The sequence below is a fragment of the Bactrocera tryoni genome, chromosome 1 (assembly GCF_016617805.1).
Source record: "Bactrocera tryoni isolate S06 chromosome 1, CSIRO_BtryS06_freeze2, whole genome shotgun sequence".
Lineage (NCBI taxonomy): Eukaryota > Metazoa > Arthropoda > Insecta > Diptera > Tephritidae > Bactrocera > Bactrocera tryoni.
In genome coordinates, this window is record NC_052499.1 from 3,019,860 (window position 1) to 3,031,098 (window position 11,239).

At 38.0% G+C, this 11,239-nt stretch overlaps 3 protein-coding genes across 4 annotated transcripts; 1 reads left to right on the forward strand and 2 right to left on the reverse strand.

Annotated features, from left to right (window-relative positions):
• Positions 1–161: 161 nt before the first annotated feature.
• On the forward strand, positions 162–1,705 carry LOC120780573 (arrestin domain-containing protein 3-like). The gene is made up of 5 exons (XM_040112836.1): positions 162–359; positions 421–761; positions 836–1,309; positions 1,394–1,453; positions 1,615–1,705. Exons 1-4 carry the CDS (start codon positions 251–253, stop codon positions 1,421–1,423), a joined length of 954 nt encoding a protein of 317 aa, XP_039968770.1. The 5' UTR covers positions 162–250; the 3' UTR covers positions 1,424–1,453; positions 1,615–1,705.
• LOC120780552 (arrestin domain-containing protein 17) lies at positions 1,501–3,604 on the reverse strand. 2 transcript variants are annotated; one of them, XM_040112817.1, is made up of 5 exons: positions 3,495–3,604; positions 3,236–3,440; positions 2,913–3,113; positions 1,955–2,821; positions 1,501–1,893 (listed from the first exon to the last, which is right to left on the reverse strand). In XM_040112817.1, exons 2-5 carry the CDS (start codon positions 3,345–3,347, stop codon positions 1,565–1,567), a joined length of 1,509 nt encoding a protein of 502 aa, XP_039968751.1. In that variant the 5' UTR covers positions 3,348–3,440; positions 3,495–3,604; the 3' UTR covers positions 1,501–1,564. The 2 variants fall into 2 exon arrangements, with proteins under 2 accessions (XP_039968751.1, XP_039968746.1); XM_040112812.1 differs by having other exon boundaries at positions 3,236–3,604.
• An 895-nt stretch (positions 3,605–4,499) lies between these two features.
• On the reverse strand, positions 4,500–9,646 carry LOC120782392 (arrestin domain-containing protein 3). Its single transcript, XM_040114635.1, has 4 exons — positions 9,388–9,646; positions 5,987–6,312; positions 5,187–5,919; positions 4,500–5,100 (listed from the first exon to the last, which is right to left on the reverse strand). Exons 1-4 carry the CDS (start codon positions 9,497–9,499, stop codon positions 4,757–4,759), a joined length of 1,515 nt encoding a protein of 504 aa, XP_039970569.1. The 5' UTR covers positions 9,500–9,646; the 3' UTR covers positions 4,500–4,756.
• Positions 9,647–11,239: the final 1,593 nt, after the last annotated feature.

An 11,239-nucleotide genomic window follows, 5' to 3' on the forward strand; every position in this document is an offset into this window, starting at 1 on the left:
TATCTTACTTCTAGTAAGCAAGCGATACACAAAGAAGCACTTAGGCTCAACGCAATCATCATGACAAATAGTTAGACTAAAAACCGAGTCTATAAATTTTTATACTCGAATATTTTTCTTTCTTTTCCCACACTATAAAAATATTTGAAGGCTTATCAAAACAAAACTGAAAGTCATTTGAAAATAAAATAAAAAAATGTGTATGTTTAAATACAATTAAAATTTTAAGCATTAGATAGCAATTTTCATAATGCCCACCTGCGAGTTTACCTTCGAGCGTGATACGGCGGTGTATGTGTGTGGTGAAAAGCTAAGCGGCAGTGTGGCGGTAGCATTCGCAAAGGAGAGATTACTTGAAGGTATTTCGGCACACATTTTATTAAGTAATGTTATGTAATCAGACGCAATGCTTCATCACAGATATACGCATAGACTTCTGTGGTAAGGCTACCGTTAGTTGGGTTGACACAATGGCGCGCTTTCCAAAGCTCTACTCCGCTGAGGAGACATATATGGAGATGGAAACAGTCGTTTTTCAAGGCGGTCTACTGAAGCCAAACACATATAATTACAGATTTAATTACCTTATACCAGATATATGTCCGACCACTTGTACGACAGATATCGGACGCATTTACTACGAATTATCTTTAATACTTTCATTCCAAGACAAGACACACGACAAGACAGAAACGCGTAAATTTACACACGAAATACTGGTGGTGCAGGTATTTAATATCGATAAAGTACCCAATGCATTGGTGAGTTGTAAGCCTTAGTAAATTTAACCGAAATTTATTTGAAAACAACGGTTTCGATTCAAAATCCAATGCAGTTACCAGTCATACGTAACGATGAGATCTTCTTCTGCTGTTGGCCCTGCTCGGCCGGTCCGATTTCTATACATTTGAAGGCAGCATCGGGCGCCTACATACCCGGCAACACTATAAACTTCTCCATTGAAGTGGCTAATATGTCGAAGCGTTGCGAATTTCGCACACATATCACCGCCTCCTTCATGCAAGTCTACAAATTCACCACACAAGTGCCGCGTCGTCGCACGCGCTATATTTCGTACGTTTTGAGTAGCGTGGAACACCGCATCATTGTCAAAACGGATGACATCGCTTCGCTGGATGAGAAATTCATCGTACCGCCGCTACCGCCTTCCACACAGGGTACGCACATCATTTCAATTAAATACGAGTTACGTCTGGAGACGCGCATCAGCTATGCCACACAATCAATGTCCGACTTGACATTGCCCATACTGATAGGAACGTCGGCGGACATAACACCCGAGCACACAGTGAGTCCGTCAGCCGTATATATAAATTTTTATTGCATCACATACATATTCCTAACTGATATCACTCTCTTTTTCTTTGTCTAGAATACGCTGAGGAAAAGTAGACGCTTGTAACGACTTTATGCCAACAATTATCTATGCAAGGTTTGCAAAGTTTGCGTTTATTTTAAATGTTTAATACTTATGTATGTATAAAGCTAAAGGAAATACATTTGTGTGTTTATTTATTATTATTTAGATGCATTATATAATCGTTTATGAAGATCCTTCTAAAATACTTTTACGCTCCTTCCTTTTCTTTTTAGCTCTGGCACAACCTCTGGTAGAAGAAGCGGTATTTTCAGGGGTTTGATCTTCGCTGGCATTCTTTTGAGGCCCCTCGGTAGCGCTTGGCAGTTCTGCTGTGGTTGCTGCTGTAGTTCTCGTACCGGCGACAGCATTTTGCACAGCGGGCAGACTATCTAAGTCATAGTAGAGATATGTTGGTTGGAAAACGGTTTGTTCCTTATTGAATTTGGATTTTTTTGGTTCTGCGTTGAATTTAGTTTTCGGCAAATGTTCAGCTTCGCGGAAGGACATGGAGCCTAAAATAATGAAGCTTTTTTCATTTTATATGGAAACAAATGGATTATCGCTGTAACTCACGCAAATTTAATTCACAAGCACTTCGTATGGGAGATTCCGGCTCAGGTGCTGTAGCCACTGCAAAACAATCTTGAGGTTCCCTTGTTGGCGGCATATCGAACTCACTGCATTTCATTGGCAAATTCTCCATGCTACGCATTGCAGAAACCGCCGTTTGCTTTGTGCCAGAAAGTTGACGCACTTCTTCTGGCGCCCGTAGGGATATGGTGCCCACCACGATCGGTATCTTTGCTTGCAGCGAACGTTTCGCATTACTCGTGCTCAGCTGCACACTTAGTTCGTAACCTATTTGCAAGCACTGACAATCGGCTGGATCGGTATTCGGCACAGTTTGTGGCCAGAAAAAGGTTTGCAAATGTTGCTCGTTTCTTTCCCGTGGACCGCAGAACTTGTGCATAGCTTTAGCCAAAGTGATGTGGAAGTATTTGGTCTTAGTTTTCTTGTGACCATGCGCGGCGGTTACGCAACAAATTTGTTGCAGCTCATAGGTTAACTCGTGTAAACGCAACTTATCGGAATTCTCTATTGAGACGTGTATTGAAAGTTCTTCACCGGGCACATACCCAAACTGCGGTAAGTTCACACACATTTTCAAGGGGTGTTTGAAGAAATGCCAAGACATATTCTCTTCGACGAGCACATCACCTGACTTTTCGGCGATTTCTGGGTATCGGCGGAGATCGAGCGGCTTGAGCACTTGCAATTGCTGCGTATACCATACCTCACGTTTATTCTTATGGTCGATGAATACTTCGACCATATAGCGTATGTGACCGTTGGCACTTTCAAAACTGGATGGACAGCTTTGCGGCAGTGCAACGCAAAATGGATAAGTGTAAGTGCCACGTTCAATGATTCTGCCTGTTGCTGCACTTGTGGAGTGTTCAGTTGAAGATATGTAAATATTATATGTAGATATATATTTAACAGTAAAAGTATATAATTACTTTATAAGTACCTTCCTCGGAACCGACAAAATAATTTACATTGGACAAAAAGTCTTCTCGATTGTTGTAAACTTCAATGCACTGCTCAATAGGAGGTCCAATGTCTGAGGGTTGCTCCGACTCATTTTGTTGATTTATTTTCTTAACTTTCTTCGGTGGAAGTATTCTTTCCCATTTCACCTCTGCAAAACCCGTATATTTAATGGCAAACGCTATTGTTGTTTTTGTGTTTTTATAGTTGTTATATCGTGCCAGGGATTCCAATTGTTGCAATAATGAAGTATTGAATTTAGTATGACTCATAGTTATCGAAAAATTGTAAGCCACTTTATACCTTTGATAATCAGGCGCACCTCCATTGTTAGTAGCACATGGCCGGTGAGCTTGTCGCCGGGTTCATAAATATGTTTTGGGTTATCCAGATGAACTTCACACTTTAGAACCATGGTGTTTTCTATATATTTTATGTACTACAAACTGCTTTAGCCTCGCAAAATTCGTTCAACCATGTTCTTTTCACTTCCACATTCGCTGTTGTACTATTTTTTCCGAATCATTACTACATTATTGAATCGATTTCGCTTGATTATTACCTTTCATTATCTTATCATAAGTCTTTTGGCTTCAAATTCCACACACACACTCCTACATACGAGCATTCAAATTTTTATCTGCAACAGACTTTTCAGAACGGGCTAATGTTACAACGGTTAGAGCCTAATCGAAAATTATTTGTAATCAACAGATAAGTCAACGAATATATATCTATGTTTGCATACACTTCAAAAAAAGATAATTCACAAGCAGCTAGCATTGTAGCTTGTACTGTTATTAACAGTAGTCTGTTATCAGTATAAGCTTTTATGCGGTAAAGCTCAAAGTTCTCGAACAATAGGAGAGACATTAATTTTAATTAGGAGATTTCTGCTACTCTTCTGTTAATTGACATCTGTGCTTTAGCTCTACATAAATTTATCCGCTGTTGACATATTTAAAATATTTTAGACCCCAAGATCGTTGAATGTTTTGAAAATTTAATAGTTGTTTTTGCCGTAAAGTTTTTTCTATACACATTGCCAATTATACCTCAAAGCCTTCAAAGACTAACCCAGAAACCAATTGTGAACAGATACTCTTGGTTCTAGGATAAGTTACTGTCTGGTGTAGTTTGAATGCCGAAGAGATTATGTAGTGAAGAACTAAACATTCTCTCATCTCATTCAAGTATTTCGTGAGGTAAGGTGACATTCTGCGCAGTGGCGCAAAATATTTCGAAGAGTCAAATGCCTATATAAAAGTCAGAATTTAATACAGGTATATGTTAGTCGGCATATCTAACTTAAACAGTAAAATTTAATTTTCTGATGATTATATAACATTTTACAAGAACAACTTTGAAAACTGATTCCAGGCTCTTTGAGATGATGAAGATGTTGGGTAATAAAATGAGCTGTCGGCAATCGAAAACCTGACAATATGTTATGTTTTTTATTGAAAACAGATTTAAATTAAAGGGTTTGATCATACATCCTCAAAACATAAAATGAAACAAAAATAAAGTCAAGTCATCTCCTTCGAATTGATTACATACACATATGTATATGTATATATATTATCGAAAGTAATCTCAAAGCTTCTACAACTAAAATATTAAATCGTATAACGTTTTTACACTAATACTAAGGCATCAAATGGACATATTATGTAATATAAGCATTATAATAATTTACAAACTACAAAATGAGGTATTGGCATATTGGCGAGTGGCAAGTTGCAGTTTTGTCTTTTGACACTTTTTGTTTAATTCTTTGGCACTTTAATCGGTTTTAGGTAAATTCTATAATTTCCGTTTTTTTTAGAAAATGTCCTCATCATCGTCATCATCATCGCCTTCATTGGCGTCTTGCACATGCTCATCGGTTTCGCTCAGCACGCCACAACTCGAAGCAAAAGTGTCTAGGCTGCGTCCGGTGTGCCCAGTGCCAAGCGAGCCGTAGGAATGGTAGTAATTCAAGCTCAAAGCCGAGTCTGCAGACATATTAATGGCCTGTGTTGAGGCAGCAACAATGTCGTATCCAGGAAATTTGGGCAACTTAATTGCATGTTGTTGTTGTCCTCGTGGTTTCGAACCTGATGAGTGGCCAACGCTGTCCAGGGTCTGTTGGCTGCTGAGCGTGGCAAAACTGAAGGATGGAGGTACTGAAATTGATGATAAGTGTACACGTTAGTTTAAGGAAAGGACTTTGAAATGTCATAGTTATGAACTCCTTTTGCTTATAACTTACAACAACTGTCATATGAAGGGGGCTCATCGTCGTCGTTGTTATTGGATATATCTTGAGCGCGTATTCGTCGTGATGTGGCGCGGCTACTGGCTACTGGCTGGATCACATCATCATCATCGTCATCATCATCGCCCTCACCATCCTCTTCGGTCTGATTAATTTCCGCCTGTACGCTCCACTGCTCACCCGCCACATCACCGTCCTCCTCCTCCAGCGTAGATATATCACGGCTGCTGATTCTACGCGGCTGCGTGGTCACCAGTTGTACACCGCGCTGCTGCAGCGGAATGGTACCTATCACCACAGGCACCGACAGATCTGTATCATAATGAAAATAGCCAGTCTTCAACTTCACTTGCAGTGTGTAGTGTACAAAAACAATGTAATTGGGATTAAGTGTTGAACGCGGTGTATCGGAGGGCACACATACGGTGCCCTGATACATGCGTTTGGTCAGACGTAGCGTACGCTCCGTAATGATGCTTTTCGCCAGAGTTTTCGTATAGAAGTTGCGTTTATAAGGCTGTCGTGCTAGGAAAATAAAATGCTGTTTAAGGGAGGCCTCTACGCTGGAAATGTCATAGTGCGGCGACTGATTGTCCACTTCCAGGAAGAACGTGATTTGCTGTCGTGCCACGAAACCATTGTAAGGCAGTAGTAATGTGTACATAATGGGTCCCGAGGTGCATGGCCAATTGCAGAGATATTTCACGTTCTCGTCGCGTATTGGCAGCTGTTAAGAAACCGTTATAGATAATAAAAAAATAATAGTAATATTTTTCATGGTTTTGAACACTCACCCCATATTCCGGGTTATGATTCAGGTTTAGTGCTTGCACCACAGTTATGGGTTTACGGAATACCTCATCAAATGTCCACGGCTTGGCGATGGTCAGCGAGATATTGTACGCTATGAAACCATAGGGTCCTTTGCAAGAGGACGGACAACCGGACGGTATGCGCAAGCGCAGCACGTAGACGTGTGTGCCCGCGCGGAATTCGGTACTATCAAAAACATTGGTGCGCGTATATAAATATTGCTGATGGCCACAGTAGTTGGCGGAGTCACTTTTGCCGCTGAGGGACCATTGCACGCGAGCCTCACCTTCCAGTGTCACATAGACAGCTGCAAAACGAAATGAATTAATTTGTAGGTACATGTATAAAAAAATGATCTCAAACTCATAATTATTATCTTACGGTGGATGTTAGGAAGGAACTATATACATACATCATTATAAAGTTTAAAATAAAAAATAATTTCTTTGGCGTGTTTAAGAAAAAAAGTTGACCCTGTCCCCTTTAGTATGCTTGAGTCTGCAACTTTTTCGAATATTATATACAACAAAAATTTTTCAAAATTAAACTTTTAAATTGTTGCTATGCCTTCGAAGTTTTTTTTACTAATTTAAAGTCTTCTTAGAAACTCATGGGTAGCTTTGTTGTTGTTGTTTAATTTATTCACGTAAATTTTTCAAACAAGTGATAGCTTTAATTATAAAAATGTTACCACCTAAAACTTTTTAAACCTTTTCAACTTGACATTCAGCTCATCGTGTTTCTTCATATTATTTTGCTTGATATTTTATTACTTCATATAAATAATTTCTTTAGATAACAACAGCTGAGGTGATTGAAATTTTTGTAGCCAAATTTAGACTTAATTCATATGACAGTAAGTTATATATTTCAACAGCTGATTGAGTAAGGCTTGTTTGTAAAAATTGTCTTTTTTGGAATATGTTTTATTTTCGTGGAAAATCGAAAACAGCATTTCCGGCATATTTTACTGGTTTCCTATCAAAAGGGTAAAAAAGCAGTTCTAGCAAAGCGAAAATTAGTCAAAATGCTAAATAAGATTTGCAAATTTCGTTCTGGCAACTTCGATCTTGAGGATACACCACCTTTTGAAAGGCATCTTGAAGCCGATGTAAATAAAATAATGTCGTTGGTCGATGCAAAACATCGAATAACACCTCGAGAGATTGCTTAAAAATTTCATTTGGCAACTAATAACATACAAAACGAAATTTGCTTCCTTCCATTAACGACGGCGATTTGCTTATCGTACGTCTAAGAAGTGATCCATTACACTGGCACTGCAACTGGCAACGAGTAGTGTGTTGTTTATAAAAAACGCCAGAGATCATGGTCTAAAAAGGATGAACCAACTCAAACCACTTTGAAGGCCGAAAGTCACCGAAACTGATTATGCTGTCTGTTTGGTTGGATTTCAATCAGATGTTTTCTTTTCAGCTTTTGTCCCTCAATATCACGATTAATTCTGAAGTGTTTTGTGACCAGCTGGACAAATTCAGTGATTCACGAAGAGGCAAGAATTGATCAAAAGAAAAGGTGCAATGTTCCGCTAGGATAATGTGAGACCTCATACAAATTTGATGACTCGCCGAAAACTTTTGTGGCTTGAATGGGATATTCTCTAGACTTGATAACTTCGGACAAGTACTTTTATGGGTCCTTTCAGATTTTTTTTTTAGGCAAGGTCTACTTATAAACTATATTTGATGTTAATTTATTTTGTGGCAGCAATATAAATTCATCTCCGACCTGCGATAGACCAACATACAGTTAGCCATAGGTAAAACATTATTTTCGTAGGTCAATCCCTACTAATTCGAAAGTTTGGGCTTGGGACTTGTTTGTGGTTAAAGCGAAATATGTTTTCGCTGAAAATTGAAGCCGTTTAAATGGGATTGACAAATTACAAGGGATCATCGAAATTCTCGTTATATGAGCTACAATTAAATTATCCTTCAATTTCTTAATGCTTAGCCTCGTCCCGTTGCACATGCTTGGATGACTTAAATTCCTCAAAAGCATAATTGGAATTCCAATTTGTAAAGCCAGTTCATGTAGTGGGAGTCCAGAAGGATATAATGAATTTAAAAACTCCTGGGGATTATGGACTGCATCTTCGATATTAGTTAAGGTGTCTATTGATTTGTATTTTCTTATTTGTCCGGGAACTTTTTGAATAAATAAATCGTTTATTTCGTTAACACTATCATTCCTGGGTGACAATATTGCCCTAAAATACAACCAATAAAATTCCTTTTCGTGCAAATTCTCAATGTCAGGGTTTATAGTATAGTATCGCATCTATTAAAATGTCTAAGCTATCGGAAAAATTCCTTCCCCAAGTTTACGCAGTTGGTGTGGAAAATCACCATCAGTGATTCCATGAAGATGAGCTCTCATATTCGTCCGTATTTTAATACAAAGCAACTGCTATCTCTATCTTCCCTGATTGTCGTATTGTAGTATTAGATCTGCAAGAAACGTCGTGCCAGTACCCTGGCGTAAAAAGAAAGGTTATTTTTGTTATTATTAACGCTACAACTCGCCCTTTTCTATGTGTTGCAGCTTAGCTAAATGTTAAATAACATTCTTTGTCTAAATTTAACATTCTCTGTTATAAATAAATAATGAGTTTTTTTTGAATTTACGCTTGTAAATCGGTTAAAGATTAACATTTTCCGATTTTTTTTTTACTAACAATCCTTATTGGATTACCTTCAAAGTTGTGCAGGCTATTTATCATTTCATGCAACGATTTAGTCAGCTATAGCGATCAGACAAAAAACCCAACTTATTTTTATATATTAGTTGGAGTTTTGCTACAACGCTTTTCTCTTGAAAGGTCTCTTAGCTGCGCATGCTGTATTTATATTACATTATTATGATTATGACTGCATCTTGGTTTTGATACCTCTTTGCCTATATTTTATAATACACCAAGGGTTAGAAACAAGGTCACAATTATGTATTAAGTAATTATTTTAAGGGCTTAACAGGACGGTTATCGTACAATTTTTTAATTAAAACACCAAATTTGGGATAGGATGTCTCAAAAATGTTATATTTGTGAAATTTTATATGACAAATTGTAGCATTTTCAGATATGGAAACGTTTTTGTTTGCTTAAAATTTATTATTCATACACCAAAAAACACAAAACTGACAGTTTTGACAAAATATTCAAAGTATATTATCAAATGTTTAATTCTATTGCACAACCAGTTTATTTTTAAACTTTTCACGTTCGGATATTAACTAATGAAATTGCAAACCATAATTTTTATTTACACAACTTTTATTTGACTTTAGTTTTTTATTTTTTAATTCACTTTGTTATAAAAAAAAGTAATTAAAATAAGCAGAGTATAATTTCATAATTTACCATTCACACGCTTCACTTTTTCCGTTTTCAATACGATGCGCCCGTGAATGTACTCGCCACTATTGTAGACCGCATCCATGCGGTCCAATTGAAAAGAACACATTGTGGGCATTTTCGAGCCGAGAATTCTTTACAAAACTCGTGTAGAGATCAAGCAGTGTGTTTTCGAAACATAGAATTTATTTATTTTTATTGTTTTCACTCTCATCAATCGTTAGCAGTGTTTTTGAAACTTTTCCGTAATAAAAAAATTCGAACCGTTTTTTCAAAGACGACGACAGTACAACAAGCGTTTTGTTGCCCTTTCTGCCTGCCAACATGTATGCTTAGCTACGACTATGCGACTAAAGCGCTCTGCCATATTAAGGTCTGACTAATGAACAACTTGTGTGCACACACACAGTTACATAGATGCTGCAAGCACAGTGTTTGCGGCGCGCATTGTGTCTGGTTGTTTACGGTCTCCATTGTGGCCCGTAGCGAATCAATAAGTTGGCGCCAGAATGCCTTCGAATTCGACAACGAAAAGAAAACAACAACTAGAAGCACACAGCGCCATAGTGAGGATGTATAATAATGACTACAACAACAATATGCAGTGGTCCATCATCAATGCGTGGCGGAAGGAATTTGAGAGTTATCGCCTGCTCTCCGCACACTTGAGCACCAAAGCTTTGGGTGGCTGGTTATGTGCATGTGGGGAGCTGTCAGGGCAACCGTGTTTTGTTTGAGACCTCACGTAGCAAATAGTCGCGTTAGTTAACGGCAATCGGCGACAGCGTTTTACAACGCAGACTCATTTAGTCTGGCGATTTTTATGCGTTCAATGCCATTCCCGCTGGCAGTCATTCATAATGGTTGCTGCAATCGCTGAATGATTTCGCGATGCTATTGTTGTTGTGCTCTTAATTGTAGTTACGCTAACTTTTATTATTTTAAAATCGTTCTAGCTACGCCATTTTTGGTGCGGGTGAGTGTCTGGTGTTTTAAGGTACCACTTTCTTCCTCTTTTTCACTTGCTTAGCTGAGCTAAAGTTGTACATACTCAATATATAATGGAGATTACTGGAATTATATATGACGCATTGTACAACGATCTTTTATGATATTGGGTAACTCTTAACAAAAGTTCAAAAATCTCATATTCGCATGGGGCACATCCGAAAACTGTTGAGATAATAGAACTTGGCGTTAACTTCGGTTGGTCGGAAGATATAATGCCCCTCACAAATACCAAAGTTTACTTGCAAGAACTTAATTCCCATCGTTCAGTTTGTATGGTAGGTATATGCTACAGTGATCCGATTTGAACAAGTTCCTCGGAGATAGCTTAAGACAATAATCCACGCCAAATTTATTGAAGGCATCTCGTCAAATGAAAAAGTTTTCAATACAAGCTGTTGATACCGATGGTTCAGTTAACATATATATTATAGGCTCCCTGTCGTTTCCTTCTAGGTCTTAAAAACTTGGTTGCAAACTTAACTAACTCAGTTCAGTGTTTGATAAAGCCCCAAAACCAAATCAAATATTAGCTCTTAATTTTAATAACAATCCCGTTTTATTCGGTTGAAGTATTATATTCGGCACGTTTCGGGATTCTCATACCCTTTTACTATCTTCGTAATAAACACTACTACATTAGCAACTTTAAGTATCAATGTGCGGTGTCATAACGCGTTTTATGCCTGCTTTGGCCTACTTTCAGGCGTAAAGTGATGTCACAGGCATATAAACAACGCGGTTTGGTGGACGTTAAGTCCTTTATAAAGACAAATGTGTTTGTTTGTGTGCTGCTAATGGCTTATAAAACAATCTTACTTAAGTAAATTTATTTTTTTTTTTTTTTGCG

Bases quoted from the DNA above. Each gene is read 5' to 3' on its own strand.
- LOC120780573 (XM_040112836.1), top strand. From the start codon at position 251: ATGCCCACCTGCGAGTTTACCTTCGAGCGTGATACGGCGGTGTATGTG. The intron at 762-835 runs GTGAGTTGTAAG...AATCCAATGCAG, and splicing joins ATAAAGTACCCAATGCATTG to TTACCAGTCATACGTAACGA. The intron at 1,310-1,393 runs GTGAGTCCGTCA...TTCTTTGTCTAG, and splicing joins ACATAACACCCGAGCACACA to AATACGCTGAGGAAAAGTAG.
- LOC120782392 (XM_040114635.1), bottom strand. From the start codon at position 9,499: ATGCCCACAATGTGTTCTTTTCAATTGGACCGCATGGATGCGGTCTAC. The intron at 5,920-5,986 runs GTGAGTGTTCAA...GTTTCTTAACAG, and splicing joins ATCATAACCCGGAATATGGG to CTGCCAATACGCGACGAGAA. The intron at 5,101-5,186 runs GTAAGTTATAAG...CATCAATTTCAG, and splicing joins CCCTTCATATGACAGTTGTT to TACCTCCATCCTTCAGTTTT.
- LOC120780552 (XM_040112817.1), bottom strand. From the start codon at position 3,347: ATGGTTCTAAAGTGTGAAGTTCATCTGGATAACCCAAAACATATTTAT. The intron at 3,114-3,235 runs GTATAAAGTGGC...AAACAACAATAG, and splicing joins GGTGCGCCTGATTATCAAAG to CGTTTGCCATTAAATATACG. The intron at 2,822-2,912 runs GTACTTATAAAG...CCACAAGTGCAG, and splicing joins TTTTGTCGGTTCCGAGGAAG to CAACAGGCAGAATCATTGAA.